General features: G+C 43.7%; 2 protein-coding genes across 3 annotated transcripts; one reads left to right on the forward strand and one right to left on the reverse strand.

Moving 5' to 3' along the window:
• The first annotated feature begins 57 nt into the window (after positions 1–57).
• Positions 58–4,460, forward strand: mtfr1 (mitochondrial fission regulator 1). Its single transcript, XM_034150845.1, has 8 exons — positions 58–139; positions 901–1,010; positions 1,118–1,216; positions 1,792–1,922; positions 2,017–2,249; positions 2,399–2,657; positions 2,862–3,045; positions 3,273–4,460. Exons 2-8 carry the CDS (start codon positions 975–977, stop codon positions 3,312–3,314), a joined length of 984 nt encoding a protein of 327 aa, XP_034006736.1. The 5' UTR covers positions 58–139; positions 901–974; the 3' UTR covers positions 3,315–4,460.
• A 258-nt stretch (positions 4,461–4,718) lies between these two features.
• pde7a (phosphodiesterase 7A) lies at positions 4,719–22,655 on the reverse strand. Of its 2 annotated transcripts, none has more exons than XM_034150847.1 (12): positions 21,003–22,655; positions 12,720–12,780; positions 10,238–10,324; positions 9,522–9,685; positions 9,348–9,411; positions 8,794–8,990; positions 8,571–8,702; positions 8,389–8,480; positions 7,573–7,717; positions 7,295–7,391; positions 6,656–6,736; positions 4,719–6,467 (listed from the first exon to the last, which is right to left on the reverse strand). In XM_034150847.1, the coding sequence occupies exons 1-12, from the start codon at positions 21,138–21,140 to the stop codon at positions 6,223–6,225; spliced, it is 1,503 nt and encodes a 500-aa protein (XP_034006738.1). In that variant the 5' UTR covers positions 21,141–22,655; the 3' UTR covers positions 4,719–6,222. The 2 variants fall into 2 exon arrangements, with proteins under 2 accessions (XP_034006738.1, XP_034006737.1); XM_034150846.1 differs by having other exon boundaries at positions 10,238–10,327.
• Positions 22,656–23,069: the final 414 nt, after the last annotated feature.

The following is a 23,069-nucleotide window of genomic DNA, read 5'->3' on the forward strand; positions in this document are numbered from 1 at the left end:
ACCTACCCATTGTAATCTATATAATCCAATTGGCTCAAAATGCACTCCTTGAGTCTTCCCACATTAGCCCCCTACTGCAGATGTCCGTCGGTTGATAAGGTGGAAAAACTTAGACAGTTGTTTGCCAGCTACAGCTTCGGTAAGTTTGTTTCAAAGTCACACACACAACCGATCTTTGATTATATTGTAACGTTTACATATGCATCTGCCTCCCGGGCGTTTAATGTGATTAGACTTGTGGGTGTCTTTGGAATGTCGACTCGTAATAAATGTGTTTGTAAAGTTGTCTGGAGTTAGCTAGCCGGAGCTATCCTTGTTAGCATCGTTTAGCCGCTAAAGTCAAGATTATCCTGTTTAATTGTGCTCAACTAACCTCTAATCCTGTCACTTGCACGCTATCAGCCAACATCTGCCACACAACTGCGACCGACTCACGTTACCGCTTTATTGGCTTAACTTCTTAACCCTTAAAACAACAAACAGCGGTAAAAATGAACCTAGCTTCAAAACGCTATCATGCTAGCGTCCCTGCCTGTGCTGCAAATGTTAATGTTAAACTTTTCCTACAGTGTTGTGCATCTAATCCTGTTGCTAAAATAAACAATTAAAAAGCTTGAACTGTTTTAAAGTTATTCCTGTAAAGATGTTACTTACTTAACTTTGATTTTGACAGCTGTTAAACATGTTAAACACTTGGGGGAAATTGATGAGGATTGACATTCTATAATATAATAATTATTGGCAGCAATTGTCATTTTGGAAAGAGTATTTTATTGCAGAAAAATAAAGAATATATGTCTGTTTTGGAGCATCTTATCACTATTACACATTGCACTATTGTAGCTCCTCTCCTTGACTCAACATGATTCAAATTAAACACTTTCTTTGTGTTTCCTCTAGGTGACCATTTGGTGATGATGCCTTTTGGTTTTAGGACATGTGTCTGAATGCCCTCGTAGTACACATCAACAGAAATGAATAAAGACAATCCACGGATTGAAATGGACCTGGTACGTGACAACCTTTGTCTGCTAAATACATACAAGCCCTTAGTTTAAATGTTTAAATGTATTATTTCCATCTCTCTAAATGATGCGTTTCATGTTTTGTTTTGCAGGCTTTTGGATCAGACAAGACCTACGGGTCCTCTAGAAGTATTGTGAGGAGAATAGCTTCTAGTCTTCCTTTTAAACCCTGCCCCAGGGTTCATTTTCAGGTAAGGGCATTTACATAATCATCAAATTCATTATATGTGTGTCAAAGTGAATTAGTCTCCAAATCTCTTCCTCTGTCTTTCTGCCTGTCGCTCCTCACTGTCGGAGTCATGTGACAATAAATCACAGCCCTCATCCAGCTTTTGCTTACCTCAGAACTGTTTCCATGTATCACCCATAAGCAGAGCCATGTGAACAGAGATATGTTTTTTCACCAAACTATTTAAAGGTCACCATTTTTAGATATTTCTATAAAGAGGCATATCTGAAATGCTTTTCCTTTTCTGTCTCTTTCAACACCGTGCTTTCTCCTTTTTTCTTCTGTCCTTCTGTCTCCAGCTCCCCCCCCCCTAGCTTTGTGGAATGCAGTGTGTCTGCTTTAGGTCAGTGTGTTCAGCAACCTTCCAAAACCTCCAGCTGATTACTGAGTACCTGAACCCTTCATTAGCATCGTACAGATCCCCCCCCTCCCCCCACACACCTCCTCTCTCTGAACTAGCCCCGTTTCCTTTCACACACTTACTTGTATTAGTTGTTGAAATGCAGTGTTTTTGATTATCGCTTTTCTCTGTGACAGCTTTACCCGTACAATGAGGACGCTGGTATCCTGATTGGCGGCAGCAGGCCGAGTGGTTTGGCCTCTCTGGCTGATGTCGGCTGGCTCGACAGGGACGAGGAGGATGAGGAAGAATTCATCGGCAGACCCAGGTGGGTCTCTGTCTGCTAACAGCGGAGAGAGTGTTTCACTTGAACTGTTTCTGTGAGTTTTGGTCTAAAACATTTTAATGCCTTTTTGAAACAGGTCAGCGGTCCCAGCAGGACTCGTGTTTCGAGCCCGCGAGACTCACCGTCAGAGGTCATTGTCCCGCCAGATGTCACTACCCAGCCTGCATCAGGGGCCCCCGGACCCCCAGGGGCAGACAAACACCAGCGATGAGGCCAATCAGAAGATCAGCGCTTTGGAGACAGAACTCGCCAAACTCCGAGCTCAGATAGCACAAATCGTTTTATTTCAGGAAAAGAGCACACAGCCAGGTATTTCCTTTCACTAATCTCTTATAAATGCACTGCTTTGTTTTCCCTTCGCCTGATCCATTGCAGTAACATACAATGTCCTCTAGATGGCAGCAGACTTTTAAATGTCACACAGCTTTGAGTCTTCTCTTTCCTTTGTTTCACCTCAGCTGCTACCACAGGGATACCTCCACCTCCCCCTCCACCCTGTGGCACCCTGCCTCCCCCTCCTCCACCGCCCCCTCCCCCTCCGCTGCCGCCCCCACCTTCAAGCCTCCAGCGGACATTTTCTGCCATTGATTTGATAAAGCAGCGCAGGGGGATGAAGACGGAGGGTCACACAGATTTGGACTCGAGGCCAGCAGAAGTCCCCAGCATGCTCGACGTCCTGAAAGACATCGGCAAAGTGAAGTTGCGATCGGTCAAAAGGTACGAGGGAATAAATAAACAGATTTAGAAAATGATCAAATGTCAAGATAAAGGTTTTTTTGAAGAGGATGCATGTTTATCCAAGCTAACAGTAGGTGGTCAAAACAACACTTGCTTGCTACTGTAATGAAAAACCTGTTTGTAAACCACACAATTAATTAAATTAGTATCTTTTTTTTTTTTGCCTAACTGTGTTTTCCATAGTCGCCCAGGAGAAGGTGATTCCAAAATGAAGTCCAGCGAGCCTTTAGATGCCGCTTCTCTCATCGCCGAAGCCCTGAAACGCAAGTTTGCTCATCGTTATCGAAATGACAGTGAGTCAGAAGACAAGGAGGATTTCAAGCTTCCCATTCCAGATGTGAAACCCCGAACGGAAGCTCTCCCTCTGGTGAGAGAAGTTACTCTTAAATCGCTGTTATCTGAAGCTACAGACACCTCAAAATCAGCCTTTTATTAATCCTGAGCACAACAACTCTTACTGAAACATGTTTGGATAAATTAACGCTTTTTTTCTTAAGATGGAATTTCAGGTTATTATTTTCACGTCATCGTTGGAAACAAGTGTAATGTAATTTGACATCTAATGTACTTTATTCTGTCTTTCTCTTTCCACAGTTTGGACAGCACATGTTGAAATCGCGGGCAAAAAGAAGTTGATCTGAGCTCGAGCTGCAGATGTGCTGCGGACACTTTAAAGTGCCTTACCTACCTTTTTTTAAATAAGGGCAGTTTCTGTGGAAGAACAAGGGATTCTGAGTACCAGTCATCTCACAGCGTTGTACCCGATAGTCACCTTGACCGTCTGACTTTGCACTTTTTATAACTTATATTATTAGCTTTTTGTTTTAAGAACATGATTTACTTTAACTGAATGTCTTATTGTTTTGTGTTCAACATATATCAGCCCAGAGTGATTGTGGCAGCAACACTACAGAATAATATTAATAAGTGCACGTATCACAGTTGGTCATGTTTGCATTCCCCTTGTTACGAAGGCGTTTGTCAAGCTGAGTTATTCAACAGGAGAAATTGAGCACTTTCTTACTCGTGGAATATAGTGCTGTATACATGTATAATAGACTAATTTATGATTGGGGTCCTTTTATTTATGTTGTAGTAGATAATTAAGAGTTTAACACAAGTTATTATGTGGTTGATTTTTCCCAGTGTTAATTCCGGGTGACTTTTAAAAAAGAGTTTGTACTTTATCTGTGTTGTGTGTCTTCTGTTGAAATGATCTCTTCAGTGCGATCTGTGATTAAGAACCAAAGACATTCCAGCGATCTGAGAGATTCTGCCTTTCTCTGCCAAATATCTTTCCATGTACTCGTTGTGTACAGACGATGCTTAAACAGTGATGAAAACAGACACTGTGAAATGTCTAGGTCATTAACAGAAAAGGAGCAGTAAGAGGTGCCTTTTTATCACAAAACATGCTTCGGTTCATCTCAGTAAGAAACACTATATTGACATGTTTTAGTCATGGGTCCTAAGGTACCCACTGTTCATGTATCATTCCAATGGTGCCAGTAATCATCACATTTCCATGCCTGTTAAGATGCAGATTCTTCAGGGTCGTGAGGTTTTTAGTATTTTGTTCAAAGTGACTGACTGCTTTGTTTCCGTTCTGTCGATCATGTAAGAGTAGTTGCTGCTTTAAGTCAACTCTACTAGTATTACCTTTTTAATAAGGGAAGGTGGACTGGGTGTGTCAGTAGTAGGATTTTGTAGAAGAGTTGTCTTCCATCAAAATTGTTTAATTGTCAAATCTCTAAATAAAGTTTATTTTCTGTCTTAACTTTCTCTGGTGTTGTACGTCATTGAGTTTTAACCTCTTGAAAGTCAAATGCCTTCGGTTTAAATTGTAAGGTTCAAACTTGAAGACTTGTATCAGAGAGAAAATCCCCCGGAGGGACACAGGGATTTTAGCCTTTGCAGACCATTTTACATGCACAAATAAAAAAAATAACACACTACAGGAGAGGGAACCCCAAAAAGCATAATATACCCCGTTAAACTTCAGTATTCGACATGTTAAAACAGCGTGAAACTTAAAGAAAACATTAGTCAACAACAGGTTTTATTATTCAAATCGTAACTGCAACAGGCATGTATCAAAAAGGTCAATACAGCAAAGCCTTTACAAAATCTGGCTCGACACCAAAGTCTTCCCAAAAATGGCTGTCGCAACAAATTGTAAACAGTTTTATCAACAGTCTTACAGCACTTACAGCAAAAATACAAATCAGCTAAAGTAAGAAAAGCACCTGTTATCTTTCGAAAAAAAACACAAACGACGATTTGTGCCACTATACAGAATCGGAGTAGACGAACCAAACACGAAGAAGTGGAATGTTCAAAGTCACTCGACCATTTTTGTTTCGGTACAAAAAAAAGAAGGACAGCTGGAGTTGTTCCTCACAACAAAAAGGCAAAAAGGGATTGGACAGTGCATTCAAAAGACAAGCACACCATGCACTTGATGGGAACAGGAGCTGGTTTGGTCACTTAGCATAGTTTGTGCATAGTTATAAGGCATCGATCGAGCAGTCCTTTAGGTTGCATGTGGCTGAGAGAGACATTCTGCGGAGACGGAGGGTCTCCTTCAGTAGATCCTCGCCAGGAACGCAACCCTGCATCGTCCGCAGTCGCCTCCTCCTTCGTGATAAGAGACCCTGAGCGAGTTCCAGGTGAGATGCATGTGCAGTGAGTATCTGATTTCCAGTGTGGGGTGTGGGGGGGGTTGGGGACGCTCCCCCGAGTTCAACCAGCACTGGAAGATACGTGGAGAAGGACTACAACACCTTCGCGGGTCGCTGCACATCCACCACTGTCTTTTATTCGGGAGTGCAAAGGACACATGGTAGCACACGGGTGGAGTTACTTATGGCATCTGGTGTGGTCGAGTAAGGTTCTGCTCATGGCTTCAACAGTGGGATGACAGTTCAAACGAGTGGTTCTTCACATCTGTGCGTCGAAAGGCAAACCGTGGAGCCGACGTGATTCACTTCAAGGGAAAGTCACAACAAACAAGGAGATGCGTAAACAGTCTTCGTAGAGGCAGCAAAAGGACTGGGCTTGTCACATTTTTTTTTTTTGATGAGGAAGAATCTTCAATACAAATGCAACACGGCATTGAGTTAAAGTCTTAGGAGGGTCTCATGTCAGAATACTCCAGTTGTCTCAGTCATTCTTCAAATCTTTGTTTTCAAATGGCACTTCAAAATACCAGAACAAAAAAAAAAAAAAAGTTCTTATACTGCTTTCCCCTTAAGGTTCACCAACAAACAAAGTGGTGTGTTCAGTCAGTAATGCCAACAACTACAGTGGACAAATAAATAAAACAAAGCAAATAAAAGAAAAATACAGCAGTAGCCAAATGAGGTATCTATGTATTGCTCTATGCCAAAAAAAGAGGAATTAAAAATTAAATAAATTAAATAAAATCAGTGGTTTATCAAGATGAGAGGCAAAAGCAAAAAAAACATGAGTTAGGGATCAGGTGGAGCTGCAGGCCCCGGGGTCAGGGGTCAGGGGTCGAGGTGAAGGGGGCTCACGAGGAGTGTCAGGATTCTCTGCTTCCCTGAGGTATTTCTTTGGAGCTGCTTCCTCCGGTAGCGGCGGCGCCGCCGTCTTCTGGGTCGGTGCCGGGCGAGCTGGGCCCCGCCGCCACGGAGCTCTGTTCCCGCAGCAGGGCCCCCCAGCTGGCCTTGTTCAGCCTCATGTGGCCCATCATGGTATGGGAGAGCCGTGTGTCGGAGAAGCGGGTCCACTCTGCAAACAGCGGCTCCACCACGTACGTCATGAAGCCTGGGAGGAGAGGGGAGGCAGACACAAATAAGGGTTTGAGATTAGATATGAGCGAAGAGAATGCTGAATACAGTGGAAACGGCTTACACGGATACAAAAAGCTTGAGTCTTAATCATTCTTTACAAGTGCTGTATTTTCCTTTCTTACTTTACTTCGAATGCACACCATTAAAAACACCCCTTCTTACCGATTTGAATGTTGCCGACGGTGTTCATCTCTCTGTCACAAACTGGGCTTACTTCAAGTTTGTGCTTCTTCTCAATGTCTCCTAAAAGTATAACAAAAGAAGAATCAATATATGAGATGTGATACTGTATCTTCTACTATTATACACACATGTTGTTGCAGAGAATAAAACACAAAATGAACAAATGATAAGAGAAAAGAGCAAAAATTCATAATGAAAGGGGAATGTTTAGCACAGCTAGTGTTCCATAGCTGGCTAGCGAGTGTTAGCTATCTATCTAACAGCCTGGCTATTGAAAGTTACCATTTTAATTTTACAAACTAACTTGCAAACGTAAACTATCTATCTATCAAACTAGTAAGTGAATGTTAGCTATGTACTAAACAAGCTAGCTAGAGAAAGTTAGCCATCTATCCAAGCTAACTAACATTCGCTATCTACTAGTTAGCTTGCTTACGTGCTAGCTCGCAAATGTAAGCTATCTAACTTGCTATGGCCAAATTGGTGGCTCTCATAATTCAACTTAAACGTATTATTTAACCCCCTATGGTTAAACATGCAGTGCAGATCTGTGTCTTCTGTTGGCAGTTGGAAGTCATTATAAAATCATTGTTATGCAGCAGAAGAGATGATGATTACCTTGCTGGAAGAACTCATCAGTCACTTTCTCACTCCACTGTTTGCTCAGCTCCCAGGGTCTGCAGGGGTTACAGATGTCCGCGCACTTCAGAGCCATCTGTATGGGGGGGGATAAAGACAAATCAAGAGTTCAGTTTCGCTGAGATGCTGAAGTTGTGTGTGTGTGTGTGTGTGTGTGTGTGTGTGTGTGTGTGTGTGTGTGTGTGTGTGTGTGTGTGTGTGTGTGTGTGTGTGTGTGTGTGTGTGTGTGTGTGTGTGTGTGAGAGAAAGTAACTGGCCTGCAGGAGGAAGTGGCGGTGGCTGGCGTTGCTCACGCACAGGTTGTCCTGGTCCAGGTGCCTGCGAAACCTGCACAGGTAATCATTCTGTCGGCTGATGTCGGTGGCCAGGATCAGGGAGCCCAACTCCCTCTCCATGTTCAGACTGCTTGGAAAGAAAAGATGATCAGTGGTGGTGGTGTTAAGAAAGTCATGTGACCAAGTCCTAGTGACGAAATTCTAAGAAATTCTCCTGTTATCTCAGACTCTTGGGTAAGATGAAAGTTATTCATAAAGCATCTCAGACCTTGAGTGAGGTGGAACACTGATAGGAGTAGGGAGGGACGTTCAAGAGGCTGAAGACTTTTACAAGGCCATTATATGGAACCTCATAATTTCAACATTTTTATCTTGTAGTTTTGACTTTCCTTGGGGATATCTTGTATTCTTTCGGAAACAGCCGTCCATATCATTATATCTAGTGATTTTTGTTGTAATTTGCAACCATCAAAGCTTTTTTAAAGAACGCATCATAACGAGCACCAGGGTCAACCACAGCTCCTCAAGGTAAAACTTTTCGTCCCTTCCTTGTTTAGAGTTGTTCTGAGAATCCTTCTTAAATCCCTCCTAAGCTAAGACTCATTGCTCGAAATGTTAAGAGCTCTCAGAGTATTCTCAGAATGTGTTCAGCTTGCCAAGTTTCATACAGCCCCGCATTGTTGAGCACTGACTGTGGCATTGGATGGAATTCTCTCCATTACCCAATCAGTGAAGCCTTCTGAAATAACTTCCAATTTTCTACCGTTGCACTTGACATGGCTTCGGTGTCAGACTGACCTGTCCTCGGCGGGCAGATGGGAAAAGAGCCCGGTCTCTCTGAGCAGGCCCACTGCTGACTTCCAGTGGTGGTTCTCCAGAACTGAGTTATTCTGCACATGAAGAAATACAATCATACAATGTCACTTCAGTACATCCACCGGGTCATTTCTGGCAGGTTAAAGACTGTTACGTGGTCGTACCCTATAGAGTGTAGCGAGATAGTGGTCAGTCTTGATGAGGAAAGGCTGGTTGACCCCCGGATGGTCCAGGTCATGTGTAGCGGCGGCGAGGAGTCCCAGCAGGATGTCACAGGAGGTCAGAGACTTGGCAAGCTGCATTAACACCAACATATCATGATGATTAATCAACAAAATAGTCCTTTATTGAAACTACACATTGACTATACTCATTCTCGTGTCTCACAATGGGTTCCTGCATGAAGCAGTACATGGCCTGTGTGACGTCGGCAGCGTGGACAGCGTTGTGGTAGGGGTTGTCGCTGTGGTAGTCCTCCTGGACCATGACTAGGAACCTCCACAGTTTGAGCATGTCCAGCTGGAAGAGCTCCACCAGGCCGTACTGGTTCAGCAGGTGGAGGGTCAGGGTGATCAGGCTGTTCCCTAAACAAGAGGAACAGAGTGAGCTTTCTGCTGGTTCGTGCATCTCTTTTGACCTTGTGATAAAAACTGTGGAAATCAGTGGAGTGATGAGATATGACATTTCTGTTTGTTTTTAATTTGAGGAAGTTATTCTCTTCATTACAGCGGCAATGGACAAATAACAACATATTTTTCAAACTGACGGGATCTCAAATTCACTGATTTGATTATAGAATTATTTTTTCATTGAGTGAATCCTCTGTGTCGGCCAGAATCCAACAGATGGCACCATTGGTGTACATGGAATCTAAGGTTGGTTAAATGCCCTCAGTGCTGCGTCACAGGACTTTTAAAAATGTATGGTCATGTTTAACATACCGTTTGTCAACCTATCGAAGAGGAAAATGTCAAAATTCCAGGTCCCGACTTTTTCCAGCATGCACTACGAAAGAGAGAAGTGCAGAATTAGTGATGCGAAATGTCAACAAAATAAACAAGGTAGGTTTTATGTATTTTACTGAAGTATCATTATATATAATGCGTGTGTCATACTCTGGCCTGTCCAGTGTAGTCTTCATCCAGGATGTGGAGGGGGATCTGCTGGGGGATGCCCCGCAGCAGCCGGGAGGAGTGCAGGTACCTCTGGAAGCTGAGCAGTCTGTGGACCCTCCTCTCAGGAGAGGAGTCCGCTGACGTGGATCCAGAGCTCGGCCGTGCTGCAAACACACACACACAAAAAAAGATGTCAAATATCTAAACAAGGTTTTATGTTCATTTCACAAGATCATTAGGCCCCTGAGAATCATTCGGGTCACACAAACTTGGCGGGGATGTGACACCAACACGGTGATATGCAAACAGTGGCTGCTGACACAGCCGCCCACTCATAAGCCTTTCGTCTGGGATCACACAGCAGACATGCTTTGTCAGTGGTCTCTCACTCACTCACTCACACACACATACAAACACAAAAGCACTGTGTCTGAATAAACCGTGGTGGCGATCCGGAAACACGTCAGCATGAGGTAGGATTACTTTTGGGTCAGAATGTCAACACACACACTGCTTCTCTGTTAATGCTTGATGCTTTCTAAAGACATTTTAAAAGAGGTTATTTAATCACTTATGGACTCACAAAGCTCTGATAAAAAGCCTCTCACTTCGTTCTTTATCATCATGTAAAAATACAGCATGAGAGCAGTGCACAGACATCAGTGGAGCAGTGTTTGAGAATGTCTACGGCTGATAGGCAACTTATTTGTACTCACTGTGAAGAGTTCTGAAGTCGATGCACAGGTACGGATGGGAGCTTCTTCGTTCCGGTTCAAACCCAACCTGACTTCTCACTCTCACATCTCCTAGAAGAAATCAGCAATTATTTCCTCAAGATTCAAACTGGAAAGTAAATGTGTCTGAATGTGCTAGGCTAAGTAGTATTTAAAGATATGTTAGATCATATACAGTGATTGATCTTGTTTAAGCGCCACATGACTGGTGTACACTTTCCAGAGGGGCGGACATCAAACAGCTGAGCATGCAATGCCACGTCAGGACAGTCCGCTCTGCTATTAATACTCCGAGTCCCTGACGGGGATCTATAGTACACCTATGGCTGTTTTTTATTAGTCAGGCAGTGGATCGAGCTCCAGGCTCGGACTGAAAAGACGGCGGGCCAGCTTTGAAACCGCAGTCAGGAGCAGTGAGAGTGCAGAGAGGTGACGGGATGCTGCTATGACACTGATGCAGTAAAAATGCTAGTGTGTCGTTCCAGGCAACACTCCAATGCGGCAAGACTCTGTAAAGGCAGCACACTCGTCAAGTAGCTCAACAGTGCAATGGGAGGTTTCCAGCATGGCACAGTCACACACACGCCAACCAGAGTGTTACTTACTTGTAAACAGCTGTTTGAATACTACACAAGCTCCTATCAAAATAACCAAAAACTAAGAATTACAATTCAAGGCATCAGAGTAGGGCTGTGCGATTATGGCAAAAATCATAATCACGATTATTTGGGTCAATAATTGACATCACGATTATTAAATACGATTATTCATTGACTTTGAAAAAATCCATTTATTGAACTTTAAAACAAATACAAATAATAATTTGAACAGTATCTTTTTAACTGTTGATTACCCTGAACGTAAAATTCAACTGAAAAACCAATACTAAAATAAATAAATAAAATGATACATTTAAATAAATAATATCAAAATAATAAATACCAATAAACAAGATCAACAAATATTTTGGAGCGCACTTCCACAAGCTACTAAACATATATAAATATGATAAATAAAAATAAATGAGACCAAAATTAATGAGATCAAATATGTCACAACCTAGCAAAGTAAAATAATTGTTTTTTTCGATTATGTTGTTTTCGTAATTGTGGCAGGCCAAAATCGTAATTGCGATTAAAATACGATTAATTGCACAGCCCTACATCAGAGTGTATCCGTGGCATTTCATGCGCAAAACATAAAATAAACCAAATACTATGCCTCCTTGGCAGTGTGTGTGATCCCATGACTATACATCTGTCCCATTAACCTGTACATGCTAAGGTGTGTGTGTGTGCTGAGTGTGTGTTCTGAGTCACAGGGTCCATGTTTCTCCTGCGGTGCATTAGTGCTGGCGCCCCGGGGTGGATGTAGGTCATGTCATTATATCTGATGCGGCGAAAGCTCCGAGTCCTGCTATTTGAAAGCACATCAGCATTAAGTTGGCAGACTGAACCCCGGGTCGAGGCAAACACCAGTCTGCATTAGCGAGCCTCTCCTTTACACTCTAATATCAAATCTGCAGCTGCTTTTACGCCGGTGACATATGAGACTGCCATCACACTGAAGTGAAACGATTATAAGGCTCCTTCAGTGAGCGCTGTAAAATTGCTGTGATGAGACGCGCATAGCGGCAGTCGAGGATTTGCATCATCCATCGAGAGAGAAAACAAAAGTATCACAACATTACGTGAAGGCTACAGAAAACAGGATTTGAACAGAGAAGCCCTAAACTGCCCCGGCTGTTTGATGCTCCCTGCCTACTCACTATGCCTCACAGCAGCAATCTGATATCCATGAACTGAAAGGATGACAGTGCAAGGGATTTTATTTTTTTTTGCTGCTCACTACCAGTCAAACACCGTCTGATTTATGAGTAAAGGTGGCCAAAGTAGCATGCGAGGGCACATCTGTGTAGGGTGGACTGATGTCAGGGGGTCCACCCAGGCTCTAATTGCACCATTATACTCAATAGTGTTATTGATCAGGAAGGAGAGACCGCTCCGGTTGCTTCCTGGATGAATTTGATTCCATCTGCCTGGCTGAACTATGAGCCCTCCGTCCTCTCATCCATTTTCTGAACTGCTTGGGGTTGCCGAGGGCAGCGAGCACGTGGCGCACGCACGCACGCACAACAATCTGTACTCTTAACAAACCTGGGCAAACTTTAAAAAAAAGGCACTCAACACTGCAGACACACACACAATGTAAACCTATTCTGATGGAGAGATTACTGAAAGGCCGGGGTTTTTGAGTGGACGGTGCACTCTAGTGTGTCCCCATCTCTTCATAATGTCTCCATCCCTCCCTCCATTTTCCATCTGGCTGCTTTTAAAGCCATTGTGGGTTAAGAAATGATCATGGAGAAGATAAGCCCGCTGATGTCTGGGAAGTGTGTGTATGGGTGTGTGTGTGTGTGCTGTAAATGGTTGTGTGTATGCACTGATCGAGGGGAAACACTTACCTAGCATGCGAATGTACAGTGCTGTCTGGTCGGAGCTGTCGTAGGAGATGGCCCCTCGTCTCTGAGCAAACAAGAAGGAACATAAACAGCTGTGCAAGGTTTGTAATGAATTATGTTTTTTTTAAAAAACAAGAAATACATCTTAAAAATGGATGTGGGTGGTATCACAGCCACATCTCGGCAAACACACGACTCAAAAACACAAAATACAGGCAATTATTTTTAACATAAACACACGCTGATAAGTGGAGGGAGGTGCTGCGGTGTGTGTTTATGTGTGATGTGTGTGTGTGTGTGTGTATGTGCACAAACGGCAACACTGATAAATATGTTCCAGTGCCATATCACCAGCCTGATACGGCACTTACACCAGTGCTATCAGTCATGTGAGAAACGCATGTGTTATGTGGACACACCGCGCACGCACGCACACACATACACAGTGTTTCCCATAAATAGAAATTACTTCGAGTCCTATCCAAATAGAAATGTCCCCTCCCACCCGATAAGTTTTCTGAGCCATTTTTACTTCCCTTTAAAAAGTCTCTCACGAAAAACTGTTTGAAAATGCACAAAGATTAAATTGTATATAATGACTTCCTCATCCAGCAGGTGAATGCAATTTGAATAGAGATAGCTGGAACTAATAACGACACAGATGCAACCCTTGAAAAATCCATACCATTCCCCGATGGCTATTACCCAATGATCTATTAAATCAAAAAATAGCATGTTTCAGTTTACATTCTCACCCTTGAAGGTTTAATATCACTAAAACTCAACATTTCTGGGAACTGCATCACGAGAATACTTTTTTCTAAGAAGCGGCGACTTGTCTACCAAGTTAAGTGATCATAATGGTTTGCTCCATAAAAAGTTGATTTAATCTACATTTGGACATTACATTAGGTTTTTCTGCAACAATGTGACGACTAAACACAAAGACCTGGCTGAATCTGAGGCCTTATGAACAAGTAACATCATAAACCACTTAAACTACTTTGTAAATAGTGCCAGTGTCTTCCAAAATTGTCTTAAATCAGGGAAGGCTTATGGAGTATGAGGATAGGAGATGTTCAGACCAGCTGTGATTCTCTACCAGCTGGTCTTCTTGATCTTTATCTCGTAGCATTTGTGTGCTTCCAAAATATGGTTGCCTCCTCTTCTAGGCTACTTCAATGTATAAACTACAATGTAATTTTGTTATTGTGAATAACAGTGCTTCTGTTGACTTTAGAATGAAGTTGATAAGATGTGTGTTTTATCTTTGCTTGTGTCAACAACTCAGTGCCAACAGTTTCCCTCAGCAGCACTACAGTGGTAGTTGTAGCGGTACGGCTGTGGTAACTGAATATTTGCTCTGCCAACAAACAGCTGCTCCGGGCTACACCTTGGCTCACCTCTCCATGCACTCCACACTCCTCTCCTCCCTCCCCCCCGATCAGGCCGACTCCCCTCTCCCTTCTGGGACTCCTCTGGTCTAGAGTTACCCATTCCACAGGGAGCCTGCATGACTGGCCCTTCATGACAAACGACCAACTGGCCACAGCACAAACACAAATGTCCATGCTTGTATACTCATTACTTCATATCCTTAGGAGTACTCAGAATCTCCTTCACACACACACACACCTGACACTGTCCATCCTGTGGGCTCATGACAGCCGCCAATCCAAAAGCTAATATTTTACCGGCTAGCAAACAGCTTGACTCGGGGTGGGTTATCTCCGTGTTTACACACAGCACCAGTGGTTAAAGGGAATATTATAGATTGTGTGTGTATATGTGCATGAGCTGTTGCGGTGTTTGTGTGTAGGGGGCTGGGTATCAGCTGTAACATGCGTGGGAACTGTGTAATACTGGCTCTAGGTCTGGGAATGGAAGAGTGACCAGCCCTGCCAACACTTGCCCAAACAAACCTTTTGGCCAGAGCTTTCTACAAACACAAACACACACACACACACACACAGGGCCTGCCACCAGTTGGCACTTAAGTGGACGTTGGCATGTGCTCCCATGTGAGCTGGTAAGAAGGAGGCGGCCGTGCGAACACTTTGTCAATGTCACATTCCCACTGTGAACGGAGGGGAAAGTCACGTTTTACCCTTGAAATGTGCAGCCCATAATACACACCCCTGCCACGCCTTGTATTGCCAACACACACAAAACCATCACCCGTGGTCCTGTCATGGTCCAAAATGAACTTGAGCACCCCTTGTGAGCTTTGTTTTTCTGTCATTCATGCTTCACAGCCGAGGGTGATGGGGGAAATAAGGGAGAGACGGAGAGAAGCAGGATGTCAGAGGCACGACTTGAACTTATGTGTCACTGGCAGGAAATTCACATCAAAAGAGGTTATCAAACAATAATGCGATTGGTCTGATTTGCTGTCCTACTTGACGCACACACATTTCAGTCTTATGAAACATTAGGAATGTAGTCCAGCAGAGTATAATCTCATTTGTGAAATGCCACAATAGACTGACCAGCCTCTTAATAAGAATAGCCTGCACGCCAGATACCTATTGGAACGATTTAACTATGAAGGGCCTGCAGGTAGTGCTCGCTTCCGTCATTGAGCTAAAAACAGTGACTGACTGATAACTCCTTTGTCTGATAGAACATGGTGTGCATCTCCAGCCCATATCGTGGTTGTCCATCATGGTTGCTCATGGGTGTGTCCCAGCACAGGTATGAAGAGGTCAGACAGGCCAGCTTGGTTCTTATGTCTTTGTTAGGCAACTTGTGTTATGCTCTGATGTCTGTATAGAGACCCTTTAATACAAGGTTCTTGGTGTCTAGTGTCCATTAGGGAAAATGAAGCTTGGGAGACTCTCGCTGTGGCTTCAGTGCTGAGTTTGAGCTGACTTCCAGTTTGCATCTGACCCACAGCCTCTGGCACCAAAAGAGGCAGGGCCAGGATTACAATTCCTACCAATCTGTTGGACAAGGCATTTTTCGTTTTTACTTCAGGCTCATGCAAAGCTTGGGAGAAATGCGATCCACTGGGATATTAAGTAAAGTCTTCAATATTCTATCTCTAAAAGAATCCTGCATAGTGATTACTTTAAAATAAATACAACCTCTGTGAATCAGCCCAAACATCATATTTTGTAAAAGGCATATGTACAGCATCTAGTCCAAACAATGCACAGTTGTCGCTAACTAGCAAAGTGCTTACCCAAACCCTACCACCTGGATTTGTAAATGTACTTGTGTGGTTGAGGGTTAACCTGTTTAACATTGGTTACAGGCTACATTTTCTTTCTATTTACTTCCATAAATCTTCACAAAGTCAACTTAAACTCCATCATTGTTTTCTGGGAACATGCTCTGCGTGCCTTTAACTGAGCACCTGGAGTGGCAGCCAGGTTGTGTTTGCTCGCAGCACAAGCCAACTCAAGTTTTGTTTGGAGTTTACTACTCGCATAACAAGTCTGCTCATTGTGCTCCCTGCTATTCCACGTGAGCTCGTTTACATACGGCTCTGTTTCTTATCTGCGCTTATTAGACTGGCTGCCAGGGGGCCACAGCGTTTAGGTTTCTGAGGTCAGGAGGGCACACGATGTCAAAATGTCTGACTGTGTGAGTAACGCCAGGTTTCAATGTTTGTTATCATCGGACTGAATGCTGACAACAAAGCAGACGGCCTGATGCATTGTGTGTTTGATTCAAAAGACACTGGTTACGAACTAAAAAGCGTTTTAATCATGCTCTTTTGTTATGATCTGAGCATTATGACTGAGCAGATATTGTAGTCTGATGCCCTCTGAATGGTATTTAACGGTTTAGTACACAGTGTCGCATTCCCACACTTCCTTGTTCCAAACAAAATGAGACATCAAGCTGCCTTTATGACGTCATTTAGCTTTGAAATGAGGTTTCTGCTGAGGACAAGCCTTTTGCACTGTCAGTAAATGAGCTAAGGCCAAGCAAATGAGGAAGCTAGCAGTATTTCTATAAACTGACTTATCAGAAACAAAGCAGCGCACACGCACACGCACACACACACACACACACACATAAACACTCAAGATAAAAGCAGCCGGACTCAGCGCAGTTTCATAAACTGAAAGCTTCCTTCTGAGTTATGACCTCTTGCAGCGCTGTGCTGTGTGGGACGGCACATTCCAGTAACTGAGTGCTAGGCCATAAATGTGGACAGGTTTGGAGTGAGTGAGTATGTGTGCATTCGTGCACCAGCCATTGCATACACAAAAGCCCTAGATGGAGTCTACCTGTTGTAAGTGTTTTATGAGAACTCTCTCCACTCTGACACACTCCAGCTGCAGTGAGTTTCTGAGAGGGGGAGGGGGGGGGGGCCTGGGGTGTATTGGCCCGATGCCTCAGCCAGAGAATGACGGAGCAGTGTTGTCGCTAAAGAACAAAGCAGCGTGCTTGTCGGGCTGCGATATATCTGCAACCGATGGCGTTTTCTTTTACTGGAAAGTGTGTTGAAATGATTTAAGCCTTCTTTAGCAGACAGCTTTAAAAAAAAAAGGGGGCCTTGTATAAAATGTGCTTTTAGCGGTGCTCGATGACACAAGTGGAGTTGAGGAGTGGGGGAGGAGGTAGATTTCATATTCTCACAGGCCGTCTACCCGGCACAGGAATTTCATTCATCTAAAACATCATCCCCAGGCTCTAATTGCTTCTCTGGGCCAGCGTAATGCTCCCCCCCTTGCAACTCTTAACCTTCTGAGGAGAGTAAACAAAACCCAAGTCGACAACCGGTTGCGTCTGCGGACAACTATTTGGTGTTTAAATCTAGCAACAGGGCTATATAAATTCCTACATCCTGTATGTGCTCATCTCATATGTCTATAGGACTACAGTTAACATGATTCATAGTCAGCAGGCGCAGTTGGCCCCCCCCCCCCCCCCTGACATTGTGTCCGTTGATGTACGGAGCCACAATCTCACGGCCGATTGCACTCAACACTAAAGCACAAAAACAGAATGGTCATGTGATAAGAGGGGGCCCCCTTCCCGAGAGACAGAGACACGAGGAGTGTGTATGTATAAACGAAGACAGGATGTGTTTATTGACTAAATAATACACATCTTCGCTCGGTAAACTGTGCCAGCTCGCTTGCGCAGATTTCGCGGAAAGGCAAAGTCTGGCGGGGAGAGGGTTAACGTTTTTGTGAAAGGTTGTGAAACACCAGGCTCAGTGTGTCTGAACGGCTCCTTCAGCATTCTTACCACATCCTGAAACTACGTCAATCCGATGGCAATGTGCAGAAGAAGAAAAAAAAGCTTATCGGTTCAGTTCAAATCAACAAAGTAACTCCCTCAGAAAGAAGCACTGTGGTGTATTCTCTTATCATGTCGTGCACAGAAACATCCATAGTGTTGATGAAACAAGCAGCGATATCTCCCATTCTTACACACAGGCCTATCACCATCTCCTGCCCCCCCAAACGTCGGAGTTGATCTGGGGTCAGTATGGTCAACATACTAGATCCGTGTTTCAGGTCCAAGTCGTATTATCATCTCACGCCATGCGCCTGCATCAATACCGCTATCGATTCTTGTATCTCTGTATTTGGAAAGTGTCAATAATACAGCCTCATCAACACCATGGAACTGTGTGTGAATGTGTTACACATCATGACAGACAGCCGTCGGGTCTTACTGCTGCCATGTGTAACGTCTCGTGAATGTGTGTAGTAAGGCCAAACTAACGTTATGTGCCGTAAGTGTTTTAGACGGGAACCACATGACTTTGTTTACTCCTTGTCTCGTATTACTGCTACTTTCTCCATTCTGCACCAATCTAATCTCAGACTGTGTTTAGCCTTCACTCCAGAGAAGCCAGCAGAGTGGACCAGCATCTTCAATTTTAAGGAATGAATCAACAAGCAGCCAACATGCATTGCAATAAAAACAATAGAAGCATTGTTCTAGATAAAAAATGAGCCCATTTGTTTTAATGTCGTCGCCGTTTTCAACGCCTCTTCGGCAGCATATTTACACCCCATCATAAACATTCCAGGACCACAGAGTGACATATTCTTCTGAGACCCTGTTGCGTCTTCAACCCTACTCTTTTGCCTCTGTTTACAAGAGGAAATGTCTTCATCTGCGAGGGAAGGGGAGGGGGCAGAAGAGAAAGAAAGAGAGGGAGAGAGGGAGTTTGTGAGTGAGCAGAACAAGATAGCCAGAGAAAGAAAAGAGACTGAGACTCCGGCCATCTGGGAGTCTGGCAGCGAGCCAAACCACTGCCCACAGAGCCCGGGCACATGCCTAACTGCCTTTCTCTGCAATGGTAGTCCAGAAATGCTTCCACAAACAACAGGCCTGTGGAACCACACACAAAAACACAGCAGCCACCGAGGACAAATGCACCCTTATGGTCAGGAATAGGGCCCGAAACACAATATTTGTAGTAGTGTAATTGCTGTGACAAAGGCTGAGTGACACTGCCGTATGTGTGTATACATGTCCACCCAGTTCTGCCACTGTGTAGGGAAGCAAAAAGGCAAATGTCCATGTCAGCAGGTCTTTATGTTGAAGGTGCCTTCTTGCTTTGCATAAAAGCGTTGGTAAAACCTTGTGCCATTTAAATATTCTTCCACAAAAATGACATGCAAATCATTATGGTTTCACTGGAAACACATTGAACACTACAAAGTGTGCTGCTTTTCCTCTTTCTTTCACAACAAAGGGGCATTATAACAGTACAAACCACACCACAATAACTCAATGAACTCTGGCTCACTTGAGAGAAAACAACTGGTGATCTGACCTAAAGACACAATAGCGTTACATCTGGGTTTTTATGCAGACCATAAGCATACAGCATTATGCCGAGATGGGTTTGCTCCTGATGTCTAGGCCCTCTCAAGGGACCCCTTGTTTGGGGCTGTGGTCTTAGAAGCGAGGTCCAAGAACCACAAAGACAAAAGGCAGCTTCAGGCCTTAGGATTAGTCTTACTTTCATAAAAGTAGCACACAACGGGACATTGTTCATTTGAGACGTGTTCTAACTGACTGGAAATACTTTGTTTGGTTTTAGGCTAACGGTGGTACCTAGGTAGAGCGTGCAGGCCTTATTGTAATTTGGTCATAAACAACTGAGTGCAGGAACAGAAAGGTCTTCTCCAGCTAGCGTATCCACTATTCTTACAACATCTGTCAAAAGCACCAATAACCCAGCGGACAAAAGGACCAGTGAGGAACGAGCAACACTGAGGGCCTTTGGTAGCCAAGGCTATGCATTAGTCTTTGATGCAGCGGCCAGTGATGGTGTGGTAGGTTCAAAGCGGACACACATGGGTGGTTATGTGGAGCAGCGTGTCACACAAAGCACTAATGGACGATCCATTGAAGAGCACGCTCACACGGTCAAACACAGTGACTTAATGCTTAGTTAATGTGTCGGGGGATGCCATGCAACGCTGTGGGAGTTACTGTCCATGACCAACTAGCAGGACGTGAGCCAGAGAGAGGAGTATAACCCCGGCTGCTGTTGTGCAAATCTACTGAAGCAATAGTAAGGGGGTTTTAGTGTTTTAAAACTGTGACGCAGAGGAGGAACTGATGTATGACTTGATGTGGAACCATCTGAGCTGAGGTTACAGGAACATTTGTGTTACAGTCAGTTAGGGAAGTGTACAAGACAAAGGCCTAATGCATAGTAGATCATCTCAGATATGCAGTGACTCAATGTTTGGCTTAAATACATTGGAGATACAAAGTAATGTGTCAAGTTTTTCTATCAGAGACAAAAGAGTCAAACAAAACGTGACGCCACAACATGATGACTGTTGTTGTGGCCTACCTTTTCCTTTCATTCACCACAGCTGAAATATAGAGGCAGGCTTACAAGAGGCACATTTCCAAGAGTTCAGGAAGCTCAAGTATGACTCAATGATTAATGTTTCTTCTGTCAATGTGTCAAGGGATGTTGCATAAATAACAGTGTGGCACGTTCCTCCTGACAATACAGAGAGTCACAAAAGTAAACTGCTTTTACTCTGGCAGTAAATTGACATTGATGGCTAAAGTGAGAGGGCCTTTATCTGTGGGTAACATGCACACATGCAAAGTGGTCTTAGGTTGTATTTTGGGTCTGAGAGATAAGAAAATGTTGTGTGTGCAAGTGAGTGCTCATTGTGTGTGTTAGGGCCTAGATATCCAACAACCACCTGCAAGATTCCTGTGGATTATTCATATATTTGTTTAGAAGAAGGTGCTGGTTTTAAGGCCTGTGTGATTCACATATCTCAACACACTGTGACTAAATGATAAATAAAGAGATTGTAAAAGGTCTTTTACCTGTGACAGCTGTCTTGGATCAGGAGCCCCGAAGAGGGAAGAGCTGGAGCTGAAACTAATGGCTCCCCTCCGGCTGAGGACATGCTTGGGAACCAGCCTGTCTAGAGGCAAAACCGGCAGCTGATAACATACTTCCATTGAATAGTCAGGGCTGGATCCGGATCAAAAGTATTTAAAAAAACAGAGAAATCTAAAATGTTATCAAAAATTGTTAACAAATGCAGAATACTGGTGAATTAGAAAATCTCCCAAGCCGAAAACAATCTTCAATATTGTGGAAAGGATCTGCTGTCGAGCTGCAAAGTAATTCTGTTCATTATGAGCGACTCAAAACTTGTCCAGATCGCCTTCATTGATGCTGCGTCTTATCTACCGCCACCTTTTTTACCTCCTTTGGTGTCATTCTGTAGGCAAAAAAAATATATCATGCTGCTGTTGCATTTGCTCCTTTCTTTCTCATTTTACTCAAATCCGGGCCCACGGACGACGAGACCTTCTTGCCATTTTCTGGGTCTTTATGAAAACGCTTCCTCATTTTCAAAGCAGAAGAAAAAACTCATTTGTGTTTTGTTGCGTTCGCGGATCCGCATATCACATATCCCGAAATGAAAACAAAAGGCACGACCACTTCCACAAAAAAAATCAACACAACATAATGTATATTGCTACACCGGCGGATGAGGTGAGGCAGATCCGGGATGTGAGCCCCTGGTTTCAGTCGTCGCCGGGAGGTTCTTCGCTCATTCAGACTTACACCGGAGCCGAAATATAATCAACATGTAGGGCTTTTCCCTCTTTCTTCTGCATGATGAAGGAGCAGCAATTCACCGCTTGTAAAGCACAAAGTGTCTGTCTCAGAGAGGGGAACCCCGACGGTAATCTCACTCGCTGCGATTCCGGTTGCTTCAAAGGAGACGTAATGGCACGTAAAACAAAACTACGAAACAAAAGTCGACAAATTAACAACCTAAAGTGTGCTTATTCCCCTATAACTACCTACCTATCGTCCTAAACATTACCCTACTGTATGATTTTAAAGCACACACCACCTGCCAGAGATGGTGCTGTTGGAGCGAGCAAAAAACGCCCTTGTCTGAAATGAACCAATAGCGGCAAGGCTGGTTTTATAAACTCAACGCTGATTGGATAGAAGCGCGTAGGATGTATGAGCCGAATGACGCGATTGGTTATGAAGCCAGGGCGATCCCAAGCCCTATATGAGCAGTCGTTTGCAAACGGCGTGGACTTTCTCAAGGGTATTCCTCCACAACGGGGCTTGCCCTGCAGCGGTCCACATCATTGCCTGTGATTACCTTCCTCTCATGACTCATACTACTTGGGAGCTGAGAGTCACAGAGAGTTTGAAATACAGCCTAGAAAAAAAACAGCAAAAATGTTGCAGCTCTGTCAGGCTAAGGCAATTTGATCCATATGACTGTTTGTGGTGACTCAAAACATATGCTGATTGCATTGTAGAGTGACTCATTTTACTGTCTAGGTATGTCTGTCGGCACCAAATGTGACAAGATAATGACCATTGATTTGTTGTTGTTGCATGATAAGGTGTCTTCATGAATCAATTCCCCAAGAAGAACAGAGCAGTAGAAAATGAATGTTTTCACTGGAGGTTACTGTGCCATGCCCATGTGCTGGGGGGGGGGGGGACAATGGACGTGCCATGGCAACGGACAGGCCCAGTGCCAATGGAGGCATAATCCCCCTCCCCATTTCCACGGGTCTGAATGCAGTTCCCCACAATCATACCCCCCACAAAGAGGTCCTGCATCTCTTCCAGGCAACTAAGGCAACACTGCAAAACACAAAAACAAATGTGTCACAGACAGTAGCAGGGGTGTAAAGATATTAGAATACACAACGTATGTAGAGGTAAAAATGTGTATTGACTTACATTTTATCTAAAATTAGGTACTCATGTTTTAAACTACTAAACAAAACTACAAAATCAACTGTTTTGAACGATTGTAAGATGGAGCAGAATACTCAATACTGAAGCCATTCAATTGTTTACTGCTACTTTATTTTGAACTATTTCATTTGTATTCTTAT

The sequence above is a fragment of the Trematomus bernacchii genome, unplaced genomic scaffold (genome assembly GCF_902827165.1).
Source record: "Trematomus bernacchii unplaced genomic scaffold, fTreBer1.1, whole genome shotgun sequence".
Classification (NCBI taxonomy): Eukaryota; Metazoa; Chordata; class Actinopteri; order Perciformes; family Nototheniidae; genus Trematomus; species Trematomus bernacchii.

Excerpts from the sequence above, each read along its gene's own strand:
- mtfr1 (XM_034150845.1), top strand. The coding sequence starts at position 975 with ATGAATAAAGACAATCCACGGATTGAAATGGACCTG. Across the intron at positions 2,658-2,861 it reads AAGTTGCGATCGGTCAAAAG|TCGCCCAGGAGAAGGTGATT; the intron begins GTACGAGGGAAT and ends TGTTTTCCATAG. Across the intron at positions 3,046-3,272 it reads GAACGGAAGCTCTCCCTCTG|TTTGGACAGCACATGTTGAA; the intron begins GTGAGAGAAGTT and ends CTCTTTCCACAG.
- pde7a (XM_034150846.1), bottom strand. The coding sequence starts at position 21,140 with ATGGAAGTATGTTATCAGCTGCCGGTTTTGCCTCTAGACAGGCTGGTT. Across the intron at positions 12,781-21,002 it reads ATCCAAGACAGCTGTCACAG|AGACGAGGGGCCATCTCCTA; the intron begins GTAAAAGACCTT and ends TTGTTTGCTCAG. Across the intron at positions 8,991-9,347 it reads CTTCGATAGGTTGACAAACG|GGAACAGCCTGATCACCCTG; the intron begins GTATGTTAAACA and ends CCTCTTGTTTAG.